Source organism: Dromiciops gliroides, chromosome 6 (assembly GCF_019393635.1).
Source record: "Dromiciops gliroides isolate mDroGli1 chromosome 6, mDroGli1.pri, whole genome shotgun sequence".
Classification (NCBI taxonomy): domain Eukaryota; kingdom Metazoa; phylum Chordata; class Mammalia; order Microbiotheria; family Microbiotheriidae; genus Dromiciops; species Dromiciops gliroides.
The window spans coordinates 105,494,339-105,517,550 of NC_057866.1; the positions used below are offsets into that span (position 1 = coordinate 105,494,339).

The following is a 23,212-nucleotide window of genomic DNA, read 5'->3' on the forward strand; positions in this document are numbered from 1 at the left end:
AAACATACTGCATTTGAATAACAGTAACTGTCCAAAATATGGAAGCTGTTCTAGAAAGAATTCAGGGTAGAATCATTCTGTATACAACTTGTTTATAGAACATTCACACTTACATGTATTTTAACTTGAAAATGAACTTACCTATCTGACTTCTTCAGACTTAGTGCAATTGTTTTTATGCTATTATTTTTCCCCAAGTCTTCATATTCAATGGATTCTTGTAACTTCAACTGGAATTATTTATAAACATGTAATGAGATTATTTGCTAATAGATCCCTAAGATAACTGAAGTAAATAAGAGAAACCAAACCTCATACAATCTTTCTTCACATTTATCTTTAAATATACCCAATAAGTACCACCTGAAACATAAGATTCATGATAATACATTATATAGCATTAAATGTATTTCTGAAAAGACTTAAACAAGAGGCATTCTGAAAGCATTTTTTTCCTTTTTTTGGGGGGGGGGCCCCAGGGCAATGAGGGTTAAGTGACTTGCCCAGGGTCACATAGCTAGTAAGTGTGTCAAGTGTCTGAGGTTGGATTTGAACTCAGGTCCTCCTGAATCCAGGGCTGGTGCTTTATCCACTGTGCCACCTAGCTGCCCAATAAGAAAGCATTTTTTTCTTATTTCATATTGTTCAGTGATCACATTCCTCTCCTGCGCAAGGAGGACTACAATGATTCCCTAACAATTTTAGGACCACGTGTGAATGGCCCAGTATGACATCAAGACTCCCCAACAAGAGTAACTCAATAAGGTACTGATCCATCCAGTGGCCCTACCAGTTTGCCTAAATTAATTTCTGCCTGGGTATTGTGAAAGAAATTAGAATTCTACCCATAGTTCCCAAAGACCATTGTTCTTCTGTCTTTATGTTTCCTCCAGGATCTGTGACCCTGTAGAATCTTGCTGGGTTTTAGTTTCTTCTTCAGTAGAATGAGGCTGTAGGACTAGTCCCTTTCAGCTCCAAATTCTATGAGTGTCAAGGAGGGAGGGAGAGTGTGCTGAATAAAAGGAGTAGTAAAGGAAGCCTGAACCTGCTGCCAAGTAACAGTGCCACCACTTACCCTTTTGACTGGTGGCTGAAAGAAGTCTGAATCCCGAGAGTTCCCATCTGTGCTGCTGTTTTCACTGTTATGTTCATTTTGTGCTTCACTTAAAGGAGAAAAGAAGATCTATTTTTAAAAGGCACAGGGTGAGAGACAACATGGGAATAGCCTCAAGATTCCAAGTGCTTGCTACTCTTCTGCAAGCATGGATACTTAACTGTTTCCTGAGCCCTGCTGCCAGGACCATAGCACTGTGATGGTTAAATCTCTTGATGATCGCGGCATTGCTATTCTCCTTTATGGATTTGGAAGAGCTGGAAGTCGATGGTACAGGGGAAACCCCATAGCCCTGTTAAGAACAACATGAAGTTATAATATATAATAGGGTTTTTCTCTAAATTCCCAGATAAGCCACTTTCTAATCAACTATTATAGTTAATCTTTGGGAGAACACACACTTTATTTGAAAGAACACTGTTGAATACCTGACCCTTAAAAACTTCCCAAATAAAATTGGAATACTAATGCATTGTTGGTGGAGCTGTGAACTGATCCAACCATTCTGGAGAGCAATCTGGAATTATGCCCAAAGGGCTATAAAGCTTTGCATACCCTTTGACCCAGCAATACCACTTTTGGGTCTTTTCCCTAAGGAGATCATAAAAAAGGGAAAAGGACCCACATGTACAAAAATATTTATAGCTGCTCTCTTTGTGGTGGCAAAGAATTGGAAATTGAGGGGTTGTCCATCAACTGGGGAATGGCTAAACAAGTTGTGTTATATGAATGTAATGGAATACTATTGTGCTATAAGAAACGATGAGCAGGCGGATTTCAGAAAAACCTGGAAAGACTTACATGAACTGATGCTGAGTGAAATGAGCAGAACCAGAAGAACATATACATAGTATCAACAACATTGTGTGATGATCAACTGTGATAGACTTGGCTCTTCTCAGTAGTGCAAGGATCCAAGACAATTCCAAAGAACTCATTATAGAAAAAAGAACTATGGATTCTGAATGCAGATTGAACCATACTGTTTCTACTTTTTTTATTTTCTGAGGTTTTCCCCTTTAGTTCTTTCACAACATGACCAATGCAGAAATATATTTAATGTGATTGTACACATATAACCTATATCAGATTGCTTGCTGTCTTAGGGAGGGAGAAAAATTTGGAACTAGAAATCTTGTAAAAACAAATGTTGAAAACTATCTCTACATGTAAATAGAAAATAATAAAATAATTTCATGATTTAAAAAAAGTCAACTTAGATTGCTTCAAAACTATGTATGTGGGAGTCTGTTTTTCCCTAATAAAAGCCTTCCACCATTTCCTCTTACCTCATCTAATGATTTATCCTCCAGTGTGGTCAAATCTAGTAGTGGGTTTTTCACTCCTAGTGATACCATTGTTTTTAAACCTAGAAAATCAAACAAAACTCAAAGGTGAGTCAATTCACATCATTTTAGAAACAAACAACCCCATATCTAAATCAGAATGTTGACAGTGATAACAAAGATCACTTACCCTTTTCGTCTATTTTGGCACATTCTGCAAAGAGATCTTTTGACCCTGTGTTAAGCCGATCCCTATGAAAATAATGGGATTGAAAAAATCGTGTCCAGAACTCTTTTTCTGTCATGTTATGTGGAACGTTTTCTGCATATTTCATTTTTACTGTGGAGAAACACAGAACAGATAAAGCTGCATAATGAAAAAGCTATAGAGAATCTAGATACTACCAAAAAGCAAAACAAATCAAAATAAATTTCTATTAGTAAGCTCTCAAAGGAGACTCAAAACAAGGTAATCAGCCTGAAGAATAACAGATTTATGCTGGATATGATGGTTCTTGAAATATATAAAGGGCCATGACATGGAAGAGTGACTAGACTTATTTGTTGTGGTTTCAAAGAGGAGAATTAGGACTAATGGATTACAGTTACAGGGAGGCAACTCATACCTCTGTGAGAGCGAGCTTACTAATAATAATTGTCCAAAAATGGAATGGGATGCTTTATGAGGTAAGTACCCCCATCAGTGGAGGTATTAAAGATTGTATGATCAATGATCTTAAGACACTGTACAAGGGAATTGTGCATAAGGTAATTTAATTAAACAAGCATATACTAAGTAGCAATCTATGCTGGGCTAAGCTGTACTAAGTACTGATGATATGAAAACAAAAATAAATTATTTTTACTCTTATGAAACTTGGGGGGGGGGAAGGAAGTGTGGAGAGGGTAGTTGTTAGTAACCTAGACGTAAATAAATACAAAGTAATCTGTAATCTTTTTGGGAGGGAGGGAGAATCACTAACTAGGAGAATCAGGAAGTGATCTTGAAGGGAGCTAGAAGATCCAGAAGGCTGAGGAACAGGAGAGCAATCCAGGTATGAGACATGGCCTATACATGGAAATAGGACAGGGAAAATCCTGTAGGGCACACAGTGAGAAGGTGAGTTTGACTACAGTAAAGACTATGTGAGAAATCAGTTTGAAAAGGCAAGATGTCAAGGGTATGCATGGCTGGATTTGTGCCACAGGAATATTAGTCTGAGAAGTGAGGAGAAAGGGAGGGATATCCATCAGGAGATCACTGCAATAACCCTGAAAGGTCAGGAGGTGGGTGAACTTGGGTGGCTGCAGAGCTTGTAGAGAGAAGGGAACATTCCTGAAAAATTTTGTAGAGGCAGAAATGACCAGATTTGGCAACTGATGACTGGTCATTGTTAAGAGTATAAAGAATGCTTCCTAGAGCCTGGGGCTGTGGTGACCTTGACAGAAACAAAGTTGAGGGATGAGTTTGGGGGAAGATGATAAGCTGTTTGTATATGATGAGTTTCAATGGGATACCCATGTAAGTTAAGTCTAGGAGGCAGATGAAACACAGGCGTGGCATGCAGGAGATCGAGACGAGGTATATAAATTCAGGTGTCATTTAATTAGAAAGGACAGTTGAACACATGGGACTTGAAGTCACCAAAAAAGAAAATTAATAGAGAAAGATGATTCAGGATAGATCCTGGTACAGTTCCACAGAGGTGGCCGGATGTGGATTATGATCCTATAAAGGAAACTGAGTACAACTAGTAAGGCAGGTAGTGGTATCTCAAAGTCCCTAAAATCTTATTTAACTCTGAGACTCTGAATGAAATGACAGAGAATCTAGCCACAAGTAGTAGATATTGAAACAGTACAAAATTAATGTGAATATATAATTCTAAATGTAACAAAATGCTTTGGATTTGGATTATGTGGTTTGCTTCGTGAATCTAAAAATAAAAATTACCCTTTTAATCTTTCAGAGAAATCTAATCTGGTCAAAGTAAGTAAACTCTGAAAAGGATGACAAGAAATATACAACCAAGTACAATTGTTGAACCACTGAAGTAAAAACAGCAAGAATCTGGTGCTGTCTTTCAAGGATGCATTTTGCATAAGTAAAACACATGCACATGCATGGTATGATGGGACAGTAATTTCTTACCTGCTGGGTAGGTCCTAAATATGGACTCAATGATATCGGAAGTTAAATTATATCTTAGGCCATTACAGCCATCTGTTTGGGGGCGGACATCAGCCTAAGAGAGAGAACACAAGCAGAAGCCAAATGGAATGATACTAGAAGGATAACACTTGAGGGCTAACCATAGACTGGGTGCAGGGAACAAACGTGTTAGGCTTTTTCAACCATTTGGGTTGCTGTCTATTTCCTCCCAGGCCTTTTTCTCTGTTACTAAGTCAAGGCCCAAAGGTCTGGTTCCATATGTCCAACAGCCAACTTCTGAAAAATTTTATTTCTAGAAAATTTTACAACATAGCAAAATGAGTAAGTACAAGGGGAGCAAAGGCTGACAACTTGCTGAGTATCCCGTCCTGGGAACCTCATATACTTTCAAAATGACAAACAATTACTGCTTAACTTTATGGTAGAGGGAACTCCCAGGTGAAGGATTTCTCTCTACCAATGAGGAAGACCAGTCACCTACAATCTAAAACAGTTGCCCTGGCATTGAGAGATAAGTGACTTTCTCAGGATCATAAATCCAGGATGTGTCAGAAGTGAGCCTTGAACCCAGTAAGGTCTTGATGAATACGAGTTTAATCTCTATCTACTATACTATACTCCTCAATTTTATAATGCATTTTAACTTAATTACAAAAATGCACTAGAAGGCAGAACTCTAAGGACAGGTAAAGCCATGAATTAAAACAAATGGGAAATAATGACTAGTTAGTAGGCCAGTATTGAATATAGGCTGCTTTGCTTAAAGCTTAGATAGCCTCAGAACTAGAATAATCAACAAGTTGGGTACCATCTAATTATTCAGTTAAACTCAACTCAATATAACATTTTATTCTTGTGAAAAAACACCAAAGCTCTGGTGGAAGATGTGGTATAAAACATTATAAACTTCTATCTACTATCAGGCATATAATGTCCAATTTTTTTCTTTGGAAGTCTGAGGATAAGCCAGGTTACGTACCAGAAATGCTGCAGAAATACCCACATCCTGCTTGTGATTGGATGCTGCAGGGCTATCCACATTATTCATGCTTAAACGATTGGCCCAGAATTCCTCAGCACTGATCACCTGACTCACAACCAGGTCTTTATAAAGCTGAAACAAAACAGGATCTTCTTGCAGCATTCTGGTGATAGAATGTATTAAATAAAAATTGAACTTCCTAGAATAATGTACCATTTAGCTTCAAGTTTCAAAAACAAGTAACATCAAAACACACAATCCTGAACTGACCTTTTCATTTCTTCTTTGATAATTAAAGTAGAAAGCATTTTAGAGGGGCATATTTGGGCCAGAGGCTAATAATGGAACAATACCTCCTTGGATAGTGGAAGGGGGAGAAATTTTCAGATACGATTTTTTCCAGTGACTGTCTTGCCCAGGAAAATTTTGGCCACTGATGAAACACTAAGTAGCCATGCATATTGACAGCCTGAAGAATTATAGTAATTTTTAATTAAATTCAAATCCTGAGGCATTCTCTCCCAAGCCCCACTCTCATTTCTGTGGTTTACATAGCAGGCAAAACACTCCCTGGAAGATTAGACACGCTGACATTTTCTCCTGATATCTAAAGTGGACACTCATCCTCTCCTTTTTTCCTTCAATGATTCCTCTTCAGTTCCTTAAATAGAGTCTGGTAGCCTCAGAGAAAAGACTATGATCATAGGAATCAGGAGATATGAACTCCAATTTCAGCCCTGCCAGTAACAGGCTGTGGAACTTTAGGCAAACAACTTTTCTTAGTGTCACTTTCATAATTTGTTTTTGCTGGGCAATGAGGGTCAAGTGACTCTCCCAGGGTCACAAAGCTAGTAAGTGTCAAGCATCTGAGGCCAAATTTGAACTCAGGACCCTCCTGAATTCAGGGCCAGTGCTTTATCCACTGTGCCACCTAGCTGCCCCACACTTTCATCATTTGTAAAATGGGAGTAATAATCCCTACTTCACAGTTATTGTTAGGATTAAATGGGAGGACACATGAAAGTAATTTGAAAAATTAGAAGCTTTTTTTTTTTTTAACTGGTAAAAGGCATTTGTACTACAGTACAAATCTGCAGTACAAGTGGGAATATCAAGGGCAAAGCTGGAGAGACTAAAAGGCAGCTGGGTGTTTGAAGACCATGCCCCTGCTTCTTCTCCCTGCCCTTCACCTGTTTTTCTCTTCTAGTTCTTTATTGGCTTTCCTCTTGAATTTGGGTAGCAACTGCTGAAGAAGGTCTTTCACAGCATCTCGTTCCTTTACAGCCGTGCTTTCATTGGAAAAATGGAAGTTGGTTGTGTCTCCTGCATGTAGGACCAGCTGAAGCTGGATTTTTGCTTTTCCTTCTGGACTGATTTTCTGGCCTAAAAACAAATAGGAGTCTCATTAGCATGTGCTCATTAAATGGCTATGCTGTAGGACCTCAGACAGTAGACTATGCCTTATTTCTTGCCAAGTTCAGTCACGTTGAAGGGTTCAGTCACCCTGCTCCCTATGTGACAAAGGAAGATGGTCTTCAGAAATACCAGAGAAAGCAAGCTCACAAGCTGAAAGAATTTGAGTAGCTACGGCTTCAACTTGTGGCAATATGCATGATCCCAAGCTTCTTCCTTTTAAAATTTTTTTGGGTGGGGCAATGAGGGTTAAGTGACTTGCCCAGGGTCACACAGCTAGTAAGTGTCAAGTGTCTGAGGCCGGATTTGAACTCAGGTCCTCCTGAATCCAGGACCTGTGCTTTATCCACTGTGCTACCTAGCTGCCGCCCTTCTTTTTCTTGAGAGACAAAACTGCTGTGTAATAGGCACTTAATAATAATAATAAATGCGCTCACTATGTGACTGATGCTCTGTAGCTGACATGCAGAAAAGCAGTCTAAGATAAGAGCGTGTCCTATAACATCAACAGTACAACCGATACCAAAAGTGTTGACTAGGCTAGGTCTTCTTGCTGCAGAAATGCTAATAAAAGAAGCTCCAAAACTTTTGTCAATTGTAACAATTTCCTAAGGAAATGGTGGCTAATTTCCCAGAACAGCTTATAAAAGCCCTTTTAATCCACAGCGTGGCCCAAGCATAGTGCTATCATGAGTTTTATAGAAGCCATTTATAAAACTGTTTCTCTGTGAAAATACATTCCATGCAGCTCCAGTAGAGACAAGGGGCAGGGCTCCTCAGAAATCCTAATAACCTAATAAGTCCGACATATTCAGGTACCACCCTGATTTCATTTAGGCTGGCGAGGGCCCTTCTTCCTCTCTCCAGCCTAGTTCTCCAGACTCCATGGGAGTGGGATGGGTAGCCAGGTGAAACAGCAATAACATGGCTGCCCCCACCACTTGGATGAGGTAGGCCTCTTTGGAAGCTGTCCAACCCTGGAAACTGTGCTTTACAATATACCATTACCTCTACTCTTCTTGTTTTTCTCCCTATCCCTGTATTCATCAATTATAAGTCATCTAGGAGCAAACTTCCACTTCACATTCTCTTATCTCTTGCCTTCTCAGTCCTATTCAACCTGTCTCTCTCCCCCTCAGTCACTGCCCATACCTTTTTCTGCACTCACTGTCATCTCCATTTCGCTGTGAACAAAATGGTCCTTTTGTGCTGGGCCTCTTTGGCCTTCACTGACTCCTCTCTCCTTGGAATCCATGGCATTCTCAGACACCCTATTTAACACTGCCAGGGGCTCCCCCCACCCCTGTCACTTTCACAGTTGGAGGAAGTCACTCCCATGCTGACTGGGTACACCACATACTCATTTTATCCAACCTCAATGGGGCTCTCAGTGTATCCAAGCCATCCTTCCTGATTGTCTCACCCATTCAGCACAGATGTGACTTCCTCAACCTTTCACCTAATGACCAGCTTCTTGCTGTATTGAGCTACGCTCCTTAAATATAGTCTACACTCACTTCTCAATCTTTGAGTGACTTCATCATACAAATGAAACTGTTCTCTGTGATGTTACCATGGATTTAATGGCTAGATCTGATGGTTATTTCTCAAGTCCTACTCCTCAATCTAGCTGTGGCATTTGATGATGTTGACTACTCATTCAATGGGTTGTCGTGATACCCCTTTGTCTTAATTTTTCTTTTACCTAATAACTCCCAAGTCTCCTCTGTTGGCTCTTTAACAATATCACACCCCCTAACTGTGGGTATCCCCCAACCTCTGTCCTAGGCCTTCCTCTTTTCTCCCTCTAGTCCTTATCAGCTTCCTCAGCTTCAGGGGGTTATCATATCTATGTAGATGGCTCAGAGATCAAGTCCAAGCCTTTCCCTAAGTTTTCGTGACATATTACCAACTCCCTACTGGACAGTTCAAACCTCTCTCTAGTGCTTGGCACACATGAAATCAACAAATATTTATTGAGTGTGTACCATGTGCTAGGCACTGTCCTAAACTTTAAACATTCACAAGTTGTGGGACAGTTTGGCTGTATTTGGAATTGTGTTCCTTGGATCTTGAACTGTAATAGGACTTTACCTACAGCAATTGTTTTACACTTTTGCAAGTGTTCCCTGTATCCTACACTTCCTATTTTGATGTATTAACTCATTAATACAGTATTCTGGTATACATGTCACAGCAATTTGAGGTGAGTATAGTTGCTACCAGACTGGCTCTAAGTTGCAATACTGTTAAGGGGTTACTTGTCTATCCAATCATAGGTCTCTCACAAGTTGAGACAAGTAGAGGGCTATTTTCTGCATAAAAGGTTCAAATTCCATTTAGAACCAAAGTGGAAGAATGATATGGTAAATGCTATCACAAGTTCCATATTTACCCTAATTTTTAAGTATTCAAAAATAAGTGTAAATATTTTTGCCACCCTCAAGTTTGCATGAATAAACTAAATAAAACATGAAAATATCTTATGCTCTACTTGCCCCCCTCCCCCCACAAAAACCTATGCAAAGCATCTAATGATTCCCTAAAGCTGGTGGCCAATTATCAAGACAGATCACATAAACAGACCAGAAAGATAGGGATAATGACCAAACCAGTGATTTACTTGGTATAGGGAAGACTTAGATGAGGAAAGGCCACCTACCAACTTGGCTTGGCATTTTTTTTTTTTTTTTTACAACTACGTAAAGAGGTTAAGTGACTTGCCTAGGGTCACAAAGCTAGTATATTAAGAGGTCTGAACTGAACCCACATCTTCTGGGCTCTTTCTACTACACTATGCTGCCTCTCAAATATATCATAGTTATTTGAAGTGTGCTTGCAAATATAACACAATAGCTCATATAATCTTTAAAACTTGTGTTACGGGTCACGTTTGGCAGTCTGGTTATGGCTCTCTTCTCAGGATGGTTTTAAACACATAAAATAAAGTACATAGAACTACAAAGAAGACAAATTTTATTGAAATACAGTTATCAAAATGTTAAAAAAACTAAATTTCTACATTAGATGAATGACTTACATTTAATGTCCGCATACATATGGCTGATTGTAAACCTGTCTTTGCCTTCAGGTGCCCAAGCTATCCTTTCTGCCATGAGGTACAGGGCCCCATCTTGCTTCTTCTGACGCACCTTCTTTACAATCAGTAAAACTTCTTCTGATGAAGTTGCCATGCTGGCTGGAAGGTGCTATTGGAGAAAAATGAAGGCAAAGTCACCCTCTTAAGTCTGATGTTAACATGGCACAAAAATCTTGCTCAAGTAGAAACAACATTTAAGACAGAAGAGTATTCTAGCATTCTAAGCCAAACTTGTAGATCTTTGGTTTCTGTAAACAGTTTTTAATTTTAAAAAAGCAAACATCTATTCACCTTGTACATATCAACCAACACGGCATACAGTATGACTCTTAGGCTGTAATATGAACAGCATGCTTTTTGTTGTTTTTGTGTGTGTGTTTCTTTTGGCGGGCCAATGACGGTTAAGTGACTTGCCCAGGGTCACACAGATAGTAAGTGTCAAGTGTCTGAGGCTGGATCTGAACTCAGGTCCTCCTGAATCCAGGGCCAGTGCTTTATCCACTATACCACCTAGCAGATTTTTAATCATAAAATTGAACACAGGTATCACTGACAGTTGTCATTAATTCACTCCATATAAAACCCATTCTGATCTTTAAGATTATACATTCATACAATTTAAAAAATAGTGCAGTCCACTGAGCTCTGCTTTTTTTCCCATCTGTATTATTTCTATAAATAGTTTCCTATTTCTGTATATTCTCTTCAGGCCATTATTTATTATGGTACCGGAGATCTACATAGCCACTCCTCAAACAATGGGCATTTAGGTGGTTTCCTAGTTTCCCCTTTTTGTTATTATGTATAATATTAATAAAGGCACTTTTGTGCAGTTTTAAGAAACAATTTTTATTTATTTCCTATTAATTCATGAGGCAATGGCTTGTTCATAAAGTTTGCTATAAGAGCTAGAAGAGGGGATACATTTAGTCAAACTCTCCATTTTACTGATTAGGAAAATGTATTCAGAAAAATAAAAAAAACAAAACAACTTGTCCAATGTTGGTTTGTTAGTGGCAAAGGTAAGACCGTAATTCAGGATTCCTAAATTCAGTCCCCAATTGTATTTCCCCCCTACTGTTTCAATCGCACACTGTTCATATAGAGTTCCATGCTGTCTTTCCAAGCAAAACTCTGATACAAGGCCTCAAACCTTCAACTTCAAGAACTGATTATCTACTTTAGGCTTCAGTTACTTTCTCTTCTTTTAATGATCAAATCTCCATACCTATCCTGTATTTGTTGACTGCATTTAAAGTTTCTTAACAAGCTCTGTATATTTCAAGTCGGCTTCTTTCTCAGTAAGAGACTGCCCAGTCAGTCTAGGTGCCAGGATCCCAGATCCAGCAGTCATGGTATTTACATACCTTGGGGGTGGTGGGGAGATAGCTGTCTTTTTATCTCTTAGCATCTAGTACAGTTTTCTGAACACAGCAGGACCTTCATATTTGGCAAACTAAATTCAATTGCACCAGTTTTCAAAAGCTAATATATCTAGTTGCTTTACTGAGTGATACTACTCTCCATCAATCATCAACTCTTCAAGGCTGGAGTGGCTTTTTTTGCAAGTGAAATTCTAGATAGCTTCTTTTTCTTTTCTTTTTTTTTTTTGCGGGGCAATTGGGGTTAAGTGACTTGCCCAGGGTCACACAGCTAGTGAGTGTTAAGTGTCTGAGGCCAGATTTGAACTCAGGTACTCCTGAATCCAGGGCTGGTGCTCTATCCACTGCGCCACCTAGCTGCCCCTCTATAGATAGCGTCTTGATGTTTCTTTAGAATGTTTCTGGAACTCTGGCTCAACAGTTATTTTTAATGTTTTTTCTCCCTTTCTTCTCTTCTCATGCTTGGCTCTTATTACTGAAACATACTAACTTCTCAGGGACAAGATCAGGAGTTTGTCACTGGAGCCCTTCCAGAACACTCTCTGGAGATATGCTTTCTTTTAGGGAGTATATGTATCCTGCCTTTCCCTATTCTCACCTGTGAACAAAGCCTTTCTTTAAATGCTCCCATGGACCAGAATTCCAGGAATATCCTAAGATTCATTGTAACTAGTATAACCTGTAACACGTGAGAAAGGGGTTCTTACCTGTTAACACAGAACCCTTTAGTTACATGAGACTGCCAATAGGCCAATGGTCATATATGCAGATTGAGTACTAAGTCACACTGCTCCCCCCTCCCCGAAGCAAATGAAAAATGAAACATTTAAACCACTATTCAACTCACAGTTGACTATTTGCTCTGTGCTGGATGGGCAACGGGGAAGAAGTAATGACCAGCTATAATGCTTATCTATTCTCATGGACTTCACAGTCTAGTAGAGAATAAAACATGTAAGCAACAACATGGGCTAAGCGAATGTTAAAGTACAGTAAAGGGAAATACAAAGTGCCTTATTTCAGAAAAGAGATTACTACTGTTTGGACCTTGAATCATTGGGAGGTGTGCTGGGACTTCAGAGAAAGGCACTGCAGGCTCATCTAAGAGGTATGGGGGAAGAATTCAGGGATTGTTATGCAGTCTAGTTTGCTGGGGTAACAGAATCACAGCTCAGATGAGGACAAGAAGATGGGACCAGACTTTTTTTGTCATAGAAACTTAAAAAAAAAAAAAATTTATGAGGTAGGCACAGGGTTAAAATCTATGCCAGTGGAGAGTAAATATCTCAATGGAATCACAGCTGTACAAACTTGGAAATATCGGGAGAAGCCACTGAAATCTTTGAAGTGATGACAGTTTAATTCTAGTACTACCATTAACTAGCTGTCACTCATCACTTCACTTCTAAGGCTTCAGAATCTGGGAAATAATGGGGTTGGATCAGATGACTTCTGTGGTCCATTACTATAATTCTAAAAGTTCAGTCGTCATCTTAAGATCACAACCGTTCGTCAGGAAGATTAATCCGAAAGCATTGTGAAGGGGTGGAAGTAGTACAGGCCAGAGACAGGAAGTCTAATTAGGGGGCTGTTGTGGTATTAGTCTATGAGAGAGACAACGAGGTCCTAAACTAGAATAGTAATGGGGAAAAAAATATGAGGGTAGACATGAGAAATCATTCAGAAAGAAATGAGAGAACTCAGTGGATATGGGAGTGAAGGAAGAATCAAAGAAGATTTGTACTTTGAACCTGGACAACTGGGAAGGTTGTGGCAGCCTTCTATTACAATGAGGAAATTATAAAAAGGAAAGATTCAATTTGAGACAAGAGAAGTTTGAAGTCTGACCCGGTTACCTAGGTGATTGGAAATATTAGTCTGGAACAGTTTGCAAACAATTACCAGGGCTTATAACGATTCTAGAATTTTAGCCCCTTACAGGCTAGTGATATTGATACCATCTAGATATTTAATAGCTGAGACTATAGGAATAGATGAGACCAGTAGGTGAGAGAATACATAGAAGACAGTAGATAACAACCTTGAGGTTAGGAAGGTAAAGAAAAGCTAGTGTACAAGTGGTCAGATCAAAACCAAAAGGTATTTATCATACATCTATATGCAAGTTACTGTCTTTCTCTGTACTGCTCAGAAATCAAGAAAAAGTTTCATTAAGGGTGGGTGATTGATACAGTTAAAAAGCAGTCACATCTAGGAGGGTGAAAAAAGGTCACTGGAATTGGTCATTAAAAGCACTGAGGGGGGCAGCTAGGTGTTGAAATGGATAAAGCACTGGCCCTGAATTTAGGAGGACTTGAGTTCAAATCCAGTCTCAGACACTTGACACTTTCTAACTGTGTGACCCCGGGCAAGTCACTTAACCCTCATTGCCCTGCAGCACCCCCGCCCAAAAAAAGAAAGGTGACCCTTTCAAAAATAAAAAAATGTTTAATTAAACAAAAAAATCAATTCTCCTATACACCCTTCCCTCCCCATTGAAAAGGAAAAACAAAATCCTTATAACAAGCATGCACAGTCAAGCAAAATAAACTTGAGCATGGGCTATGTACATTTATGTATGTATGTATATAAAAATAAGGCTACCTTTTTGAGAAGTTTGGCAGTTAAGACAAAAAAGAATATGATGGTAGCCTGTGTAGCAGATTTGAAATTTTGTGTGTGTGTGTGTGTGTGTGTGTGTGTTTTTTTAAGTGAGGCAATTGGGATTAAGTGACTTGCGCAGGGTCACACAGCTAGTAAGTGTTAAGTGTCTGAGGCCACATTTGAACTCAGGTCCTCCTGACTCCAGGGTCAGTGCTCTATCCACTGCGCCACCTAGCTGCCAAAAGTTAAAAAAAAAAAAAAAGAAGGGAGATCTGGGTATGTTTCTAGGCTGAAGAGAAAGAATGAGCAGAAGAAGGAATAACTGCTGAAGCACAAGGTTTTGGAAGAAGCAGGAAAAGAGGGGGATGACAATAAGTGGAAGGGTTAGATATGGAATGTGGGTGTGATACACAAAGATGCAGAGAAATTCTGAGGGTAAGAGGAGAAAAGGTGAAGTTCAAACATGAGCACCTTTCAGGCGGTGAAGTCATCTTCAGAAAGGAAAGGGTAAATGTATAAAGGTTGGAGATTAGAGAAGTAAAAGTTTGGCACCATGGATGTGATAAGGAATCTACTTGTGACTAAATAATAAGCAACAAGGTGTTGAATAGTGGATTGAGAGTCTGAGCCAGGAAGACCAGAATTCAAATCTTCCCCTGATCTGTACTGGCTGTGTGAATCTGGGCAAATTCTTTCAGCTCTCAGGGCTCTAAGCACCTCAGATACACAGCTAATTACTCCAGTTTGGCTAGAAATTAAGAGTGTTATGAGGGCAGCTAGGTGGCGCAGTGGATAGAGCACCGGCCCTGAAGTCAGGAGTACCTGAGTTCAAATCCGGCCTCAAACATTTGACACTTACTTAGCTGTGTGACCCTGGGCAAGTCACTTAACCCCAATTGCCTCACTAAAACAAAACAAAACAAAAAAACACAACCAAAAAAAAAAGAGTGTTATGAAAGGGAGGAATTTGAGATAAGCCTGGATAGGCAGGTTAAAGCAGACTGTGGAAGACCTGGTAAGGTAAGAAATTTTCAATTTTATCCTAGAGATAGCCATCAGAAGCATGAGAAACATGGATAAATGTGCTTTGGAGAGAAACTGGAAACAGGGAAAATGATTAGGAAGCAGTAATCCATGTTTCTGGTAATGAGGTTTTGAAACATGGTTATGAATCTGGGTGTCCAGGAATACAGCAGCACCATTAAGTACTGAGGTGGCACAGTGGCCAGAGTACTGGTCCTGGAGCCAGAAGACCTAAATTCAAGTTCAATGTCAGACACAGACTGTGTGACTGTCACTAATCTTGTTTGCTCTAGTCTCCTCAACTGTAAAGTGGGGATCATAACAGTAGCTACCTCACAGGGTTGTTGTGAAGATCAAACGAGATAAATGTGTACAGTGCTTTAGCATATTGTCCGGCATGTAAATAGACTTTTAATAATTAATTTTTTTGGATATGTTGAATTACAGGTAAAGGAAGGATGTATCTAGGCAGAAGTAGCCCAGGAGTGAGATTAACACTGATATATAGCGTTGGGAGTCATTCATTTGAAGAGATGTATGGATGTAGTACAAGTCAGCTATGTGGGGCAGCCTCCATTGAAGGAAGGAGAACAGGAAGGCCAGATTAGCAAGTAGCTAGAGGTCCAGTTGGACTGTGGAATAGGACACACATACAGGTATCTAAAGAAATAAAAGGTGATTAGCAATGCCCTTCAATAGCAGGTTAAGAAGTTTATATTCTCTTATAGGTAATGGTGAGATACAGGAGGGTTTTGAATGTAGAAGAAACACAGGAAGACCCAAAGGAGTTAACAAAACCAGTGAGGCTCTCCCAAAGGAACTGCAGGCATTCCCTGGATTGTTTCTGGGCAGGGTTGCTTAGGTAGCAGTTAGCTCTATGTTCAAGACCCAACCAGGGTTTAAGGCAGATTTCCAAAAGCAGAAATTTACCTACATTAATCCATTATTTATGATCCTATTAAGTTTAAGTTATTATTAATTTGTTATATTAATCTATCTATAAATCATAAGTAATATAAATCATATATTAATTTATTGTTATATTAAAAGCTTACTTTATATACATTAATAGGTTACCATAACATAAGTAAATATTTTTAGAAAACCAGAGTTTTTAGAACATGTATCTAGATCACACAAAGACATTGGAGATGGTATGTACGGCTATTGTAATAATCTAGCTAAAAGGTGATATGGCCCAGAACCAGGGTGGTGGCAGTGTGTGAAAGGGAAAAGTACTACAGATGCCAGACTACAGAGTTAGACAAAATCTTGTGTGTGTGTGTGTGTGTGTGTGTGTGTGTGTGTGTGTGTGTGTGTGGTGTTAGGGCAATCTATTTAAGCTGGGCAGTAAATGAGCCTTACACTCATCAGAATTGGCTCAAGGAGGGAATAACATACACACTCAATTGGGTGGAGTAATCTATCTAACCCAGCAGGAAAATAGGAGGGTTAGGGGATAAAGAGAGAGGGGCAAAAGGGAGGGCCAAATTGGGGGAGGGGACAGTCAGAAGCAAATCCCTTTTGAAGAGGGTTAAGGTGAAAGAATATAGATAATAGAGTAAATATCATGGGGAAGGAAATAGGGTAGAGGGAAATAGTTAACTATAGTAATCATGAAAGAGAAAAGATGGAAAAACTGTACAAAAAATATTTATAGCCACTCTTTGTGGTGGCTAAGAATTGGAAATCAAGGGAATGTCCATCAATTGAGGAATGACTGAAGAAGCTGTGGTATATGATTGTAGTGGAATGGTATTTTGCCATAGGAAATGGCAAGCAGGATGATCCCAGAAAAACCTGGAAAGACTCATATGAACTGATGTATAGTGGAGTGGGCAGAACTGGGAGGACATTGTGCATAGTGACAGCGGTATTGTTCTATGAGCAATTGTGAATGACAACTACTCTCAGCAATACAATGATCAAAGACAATCCTAAGAGACTAATGATGAAGCATACTGTCCACTCCCATAGAAAGAAGTGATAAAAAGAGCACTTACTTGTGGATTGTACATATGTAACCTACATGAGATTGGTTGCTGTCTTGTGGAGGGGGGAGGAAGAAAAATTTGGAACTCTGAATCTTATGAAAATGAATGTTGAAAACTACCCTTGGGGCAGCTAGGTGACGCAGTGGATAGGGCACCGGCCCTGGATTCAGGAGGACCTGAGTTCAAATCCGGCCTCAAACATTTGACCATTCCACTACAATCATATACCACAGCTTCTTCAGTCATTCCTCAATTGATGGACATTCCCTTGATTTCCAATTCTTAGCCACCACAAAGAGTGGCTATAAATATTTTATGTACAGTTTTTCCATCTTTTCTCTTTCATGATTACTATAGTTAACTATTTCCCTCTACCCTATTTCCTTCCCCATGATATTTACTCTATTATCTATATTCTTTCACCTTAACACTTACTTAGCTGTGTGACCCTGGGCAAGTCACTTAACCCCAAATGCCTCACACAAAAAAATAATTAAAAAAAGAAAAAGAAAAATAAAACTACCCTTACATGTAACAGGAAAAAATAAAATGTTTGTTGCATTGAAAAAAAAAAGTTTACTGAATGAGATTGCATTAACTCTCCTCACCTTGATCAGACCCCACCCAACCTTGTAAGGAATTTAATCTAAAGTGGGGAGGCCCCTTGTGTTCTATTCAAGCTTGGTAGAGATAGATCCTGTTGTTTAGATAGGGAAGGCTGAGGGTGGTCTGAGTAGAGATAATTTCTCTGTCCAGGGGTCACTCACCCCCCCCCCTTAAAAGGGTATATATTTTTTGAATTGATAAACTGAAGCCATGGGTGGTCTCTCTATTGAGATACTCAACACCTCATTTTAATACACCCCACCTCCAATTTTATTAACCAATTAGATTTGATTGCTGTTTGTTGAACCACCTATAGTTTTGAAGGGTATATGAACTGAATCTGCCGCCATGACTCTTTGGTCTGAGAGAGCCAGTCAAATGACCATCCTTTTATTAATAACCTGCTGGTCTTTTTTTTTTGTTTTGTTTTTTTGGTGAGGCAATTGGGGTTAAGTGACTTGCCCAGGATCACACAGCTAGTTAAGTATTAAATGTCTGAGGCCGGATTTGAACTTAGGTCCTCCTGACTCCAGGACCGGTGCTCTATCCACTGCACCATCTAGCTGCCCCCCAGCTGGTCTTATTAATAAAATGATTAAAAAACTACAGGGACAGAATCAAGAGGATTTTGCAACTAACTAGAAATGGGGGTGAGGAACAGAGAAGAATCAAAGATATCCAAGTACTGCCCTTGGGTGACTGAAAGGATGGTAGTACTATAAAGAGAAATAGGAAGTTTAGAGCAAGATTAAGGGAAAATATTAATTTAATTTTTTTAAAAGATTTTTTTAAAGTGAGGCAATTGGGGTTAAGTGACTTGCCCAGGGTCACACAGCTAATAAGTGTTAAGTGTCTGAGGCCGAATTTGAACCCAGGTACTCCTGACTCCAGGGCTGGTGCTCTATCCATTGCACCACCTAGCTGCCCCCAATTTAATTTTAAACATGTTGAATTTGAGGTGCTGATGTAATGGAATCCAGGAGGCAAGTGGAATGGGCTAACAGAAATGGTGAATGGTTATCACCAAGGAAGAAAGTTCAGAGAAAAAGAAGGGATAGTCTTAAGAGACACCCACTTAGGGGAGGCAAACAGAAGATAAACCATTTTAGGAGATGAGGAACAATCCAAGAGTCTAGAGTAGAATTGGGCAACAAATAAAGAGGTTGCTAGTAGTGCTGAATGTAGTAATAGGAGTGAAGAGGAAGAGATTATAGATTAATGTGAAAGTGAAAATGACTGATGAACTATAAGGTCCTGTAGGACAGAAGGGGAAAGAATTGAGGGCACAAATGAAAGGGTTAAATATGAAAAGGAAGGCTACTTTATCTTTTGAAATCAGAGAAAAGTAGAGGATTAGTGAAGATACTGGGTCAATTCCCTAAAGAGAAAAGGTCCAAATATCTAGTGACTTGATCCTGGGATGAGGAAATGAATGTACCATTAACTGTTGTATAAGGAATGTTGCTTAGCCACAATTGATCCGTGGCATGTTGGCTTCCTAGGTGGTACAGTGGATGGAGTACAGGCCCTGAAGTTGAGAGGACCCAAGTTCAAATCTGACCTCAGATACTTACTAAATGTGTGATCCTGGGTAAGTCACTTAACCCCAGTTGCCTTAAATATCTGGGGCCATCTCTAGTTGACCTGATGTATATCTTGTCACTGGACCTAGATAGCTTTTGAGGAAAGAGTGAGGTTGGTGACCTTGTAAGGCCCTCCCTCACTTAAATCCAAATCACTGAAAACCATGACATAACCTCGATGTCATGGTTCTCTAAAAACGAAGGACAAACAACAACGGAGTGAATGGGTCCACCTGTAAATGGAGGTACAGGATGAGAGAGCAAATAAGTTTGGAATGTGCAGAGTAAAGACAGGAAGAGAAAGGCCACAGAAGGGACTGATTTGCCCTGTCCAAAGATATGTAGAGTATAGATTCAGGATGAATCTTTCCCCCCCATAAATGGCCAAATCAGTAACAGCCAAATATGATTCGGAGGACCAGTCAGAATAAGTAGTAAGTGAATACCTTCATGTGGTGCCAAAGTATATAGACCTCCAAGGAAGGGTGATAAGTAAAAATGCCTGAATTTCAAGAGTGGTAACTTTGGGGCAAAGATAGAGAAGAATCCTTTCCCAATGGGAGATGTGGGTGGGACAGAGTGGATTTCACAAAAACTTAACCACTAGGTTGAGGGTAAGAAAATATACAAAGCCTCAACAATGAGGCAATAGAAATTCCTGCTTAGTTGAGGTACTTTTACTGTACACAACAGAGTAATAAGGAGAACTGGGGAAGCAGATTCCCAGAAAGATGCACAAAACTTCTTTGGCCAGATGATTTCACAGCTATGGAACTAAAACTGAATATAAAAGGTTCAAAGATGACCTAAGGAAAATGACAAATATGCTTTGATTGGTAGAGGACTAGGTTTAAACTCTAAATTGTGGGCAATTAATCTTACGATTATACTCTATTATATACTTCTCTCCTAGACTGTATACTGCTGATAATATACCACACTGTATATTTCCCTGCTATGTATCCAAGAAAATAACCCTTTAAACATCGAGTTGATGTACTATTATCAAGGAGAGGAGGAATCATTGAGATGAAGAAAACATTCTCTTTGCAAGGCATCTAGTTTGAGAACTCCTAGTAAGAAGCAGCAGTCACAGCAATATGAAACCTGAAAGGGCAGAGATAAGCCTTGCTAATGGAAAGCACAGCTGGATTGTGAGGTGTATACCTCAGTACCGTAGCAGAACAAAAAAGGTAGTGATGAAGCTAGAATCAAATCTTGCTTTGGGATTATCTAGTTTCCAGATTATTTAGGGCTACAATTCTACTCTTTAGTTCTTGTAGCCCATTAGCATTTTCATACTTTGATAGAGTAAGAAAAGTATTGTGAACTTCACACATTAACCATTTCCAATGTAGAGAATTACTCCTGGTTAATAGACTTAGGAACAACATGTGGGAAATAACCAAATGTAAAATCATCAAAGCCAATAGTCATATAAAGACCACTCATCTTAGAATCATGATTTCTGGCTTTTTGAATGGTAGACATTATGTTATAATTGTCAAAAGTTAACAGAGGGGGGCGGCTAGGTGGCGCAGTGGATAAAGCACCAGCCCTGGAGTCAGGAGTACCTGAGTTCAAATCCGGCCTCAGACACTTGACACGTACTAGCTGTGTGACCCTGGGCAAGTCACTTAACCCCAATTGCCTCACTAAAAAAAAAAAAAAGTTAACAGAGCTAAAAGACCCATCCCAGATCATTTCTTGACAGGGTTACTTGGGTAACACTTAACTGTATGCTCAAGATCCCAAGCCTTCAGAGTTTAAGGTAGACTTCCAAAAACGCCACTGAAAATTCCATATATGTTGATATAAGCAAAACTTATGCTCTGAAACATGACTTTACATAACATAACAAAAAAGGTTTATTATAGGACTCGGCCTCTCCCACCATAACTACCAATATCTGATCTACAAATAAGCATTAAGAACACCTGTTTTAGGATTAATGCAGAAATAGGATTAATGTTATTATGTGTATATATATGTGTGTGTATATATCTATCTATATGTATATGTATAGAGATATATAGATATAACCTGTATCAGATTGCCTGCTGTCTGGGGGAGGGAGGGAGAAAAATCTGAAATTGTAAAGCATGTATAAACAAAAGTTGAAAACTATCTTTACATGTAACGGAAAAAATAAAATATCTCATTAAAAAAAAAAAAAGAACACCTGTTTTATAAAATGAGGTATGTCTCTATCCATTGAAGATTTAGTATGGGAAGGATACTAAACTGTCAATATAAAATCCTTGGATATTGTATCTGCAGATTTCTTTTGTTCATATCACTTTTAGTAACAGAAAAGGGAAAACTAGCTACATTTTTTCTTAAGGAAAGCTGATTATTGGCACAGAGGACTATTATTTCTTCCAGTACAAAAGCTTAGTATCTAGAGTTTGACTTGCTGGTAGAAAAAATATTGGGATCACTATGAAAAAAAATCAGTAAACCAACTAGACATTCTTTAATGAGACATGAAAGAGAATAAAATATTAGGTATGAATGTAGTAACCAAAACCACCTGCTGCAACTACATAGAAAAGCAAAACAGTTATGCTAACTAACAAAGATGGTAACTGCAGGACCAGGCAGCCTTATTCAACCATTTTCATTCTGCAGCAGAGGAGGTGGGGGAGGGGGTGAGTCTGGCAAAGGGGAAGAAAGGGACACAAACACTAACACAGAGTCTAAAGAGGTGGCTGGTGCAGAAGCTAGACAGTTTGCAGTACCACCTTAAAAGAGAATAATAAATGGTGAAAATAGCCACTTAGGACGCCTAGGCAGAAAGGGCTAGAAAGTCAAAGCCCAACTCATACTTGGAGCGGGTCTTATTTGGTAAGGACAGGCGTATTTTATTGTAAAGGGGAAAGTTTGTAGATTAGGTCCCGTGGAACTACTGGGAGAAAAAGGTTTGCCAAACAACATTACGAGACTTTATAATGGGAAAGCAACTTGACCCAGGGGTTGGCATTGGGTTTGAGAAGCAGACATAAAGCTCTGACCTGGATGAGGACATCTGTGCAGTTCTTTAACAGCCAATATATATGGAATGACTTTTTATTTATACTGTTATGTTCCCCAAAACATACTTTTAACTCGTTCTAAAACGTGTTTCCAATTCAACACTTTGCTGAGCTCACATGCTTTCCTTAGATGGATCATTCTGGCTGGATTTCTGCAGTTTCTTATGCAGGATTCAGCGAGGAAAAGTTGCCACCATGCCCTCCATTTTGCAGATGGAAAGACAGGGAGAAAGCGCCAGACTCACTGACTACTCGGTTACAGACACTCTCCCTCCATTCCCTCCCCCTGCCCCCGGGCTAATCTGGCTTGGGCTGCCCTGAGAACGTTACACAAAGATCTCTCGCTTCTGTGGCCTCCCCTTCCAGTCTGACAACCAGCTTGGGACAAAACCCAAGACCGGGAGCGTCGCTGAGTGTTAACCGGTGCATTCGCATGTTTGAAGGGCCTAAGATGAACACAGGCAGCAGCAAAAGGACTCCTTTCCTTGGAGCACGGGGGACCCTTTTCGGTGTCACGGACCCAGTTTGGTGAAACCTTTGGACTCCTCAGAATGTTTTTAAACGGACAAAAGATTATAAAGCAAGCCGGTTATATCCAAAGTCACCTGTATGTATGAAATGTGTTTTTAAACCAAGTTTCCGGACCCCGAGGAAAGAACCCCTGACTTCGAGGGCGGCGGGGCCCGAGGGCCTCTCACCTGGGGCCCTCAGGGGCAACCCCGGCACTTCTCTGCTTCGAGCTCCTTACTCAAGTCCCGGGAGCAGCGGTGGCTCCTTCCCCAGGGGCGGGCAAGCTGAGCCGCGGCCCCCGGGCTCGGGGCCCGGAGCAGCGCCGGCTCGGGGCGCTCCCTGCCTGGGGCCGCGTGTCTGGGAGCCCCCGGGATAGGCGCCCCGTTCCGGCGGCTAGGTTCGGCAGC

The 23,212-nt window shown here is 39.9% G+C and overlaps 1 protein-coding gene across 2 annotated transcripts in view; it reads right to left on the reverse strand.

The window, feature by feature from the left end:
• The window catches only part of GTF2H1 (general transcription factor IIH subunit 1), a 31,835-nt gene that overhangs the window by 8,301 nt on the left and 322 nt on the right, over nucleotides 1-23,212 (reverse strand). For both annotated transcript variants that reach the window (XR_006353574.1, XM_043970796.1), the window contains exons 2-10: nucleotides 10,009-10,177; nucleotides 6,746-6,938; nucleotides 5,553-5,718; nucleotides 4,553-4,646; nucleotides 2,591-2,740; nucleotides 2,404-2,483; nucleotides 1,276-1,406; nucleotides 1,076-1,163; nucleotides 142-230 (exon numbers count right to left, since the gene is read on the reverse strand). Coding sequence is in view for 1 of the 2 variants with exons in the window: in XM_043970796.1 (XP_043826731.1) it covers nucleotides 142-230; nucleotides 1,076-1,163; nucleotides 1,276-1,406; nucleotides 2,404-2,483; nucleotides 2,591-2,740; nucleotides 4,553-4,646; nucleotides 5,553-5,718; nucleotides 6,746-6,938; nucleotides 10,009-10,162 (1,145 nt within the window). In the remaining variant the exon portion in view is untranslated. The remainder of the gene's footprint in view (nucleotides 1-141; nucleotides 231-1,075; nucleotides 1,164-1,275; nucleotides 1,407-2,403; nucleotides 2,484-2,590; nucleotides 2,741-4,552; nucleotides 4,647-5,552; nucleotides 5,719-6,745; nucleotides 6,939-10,008; nucleotides 10,178-23,212) is intronic.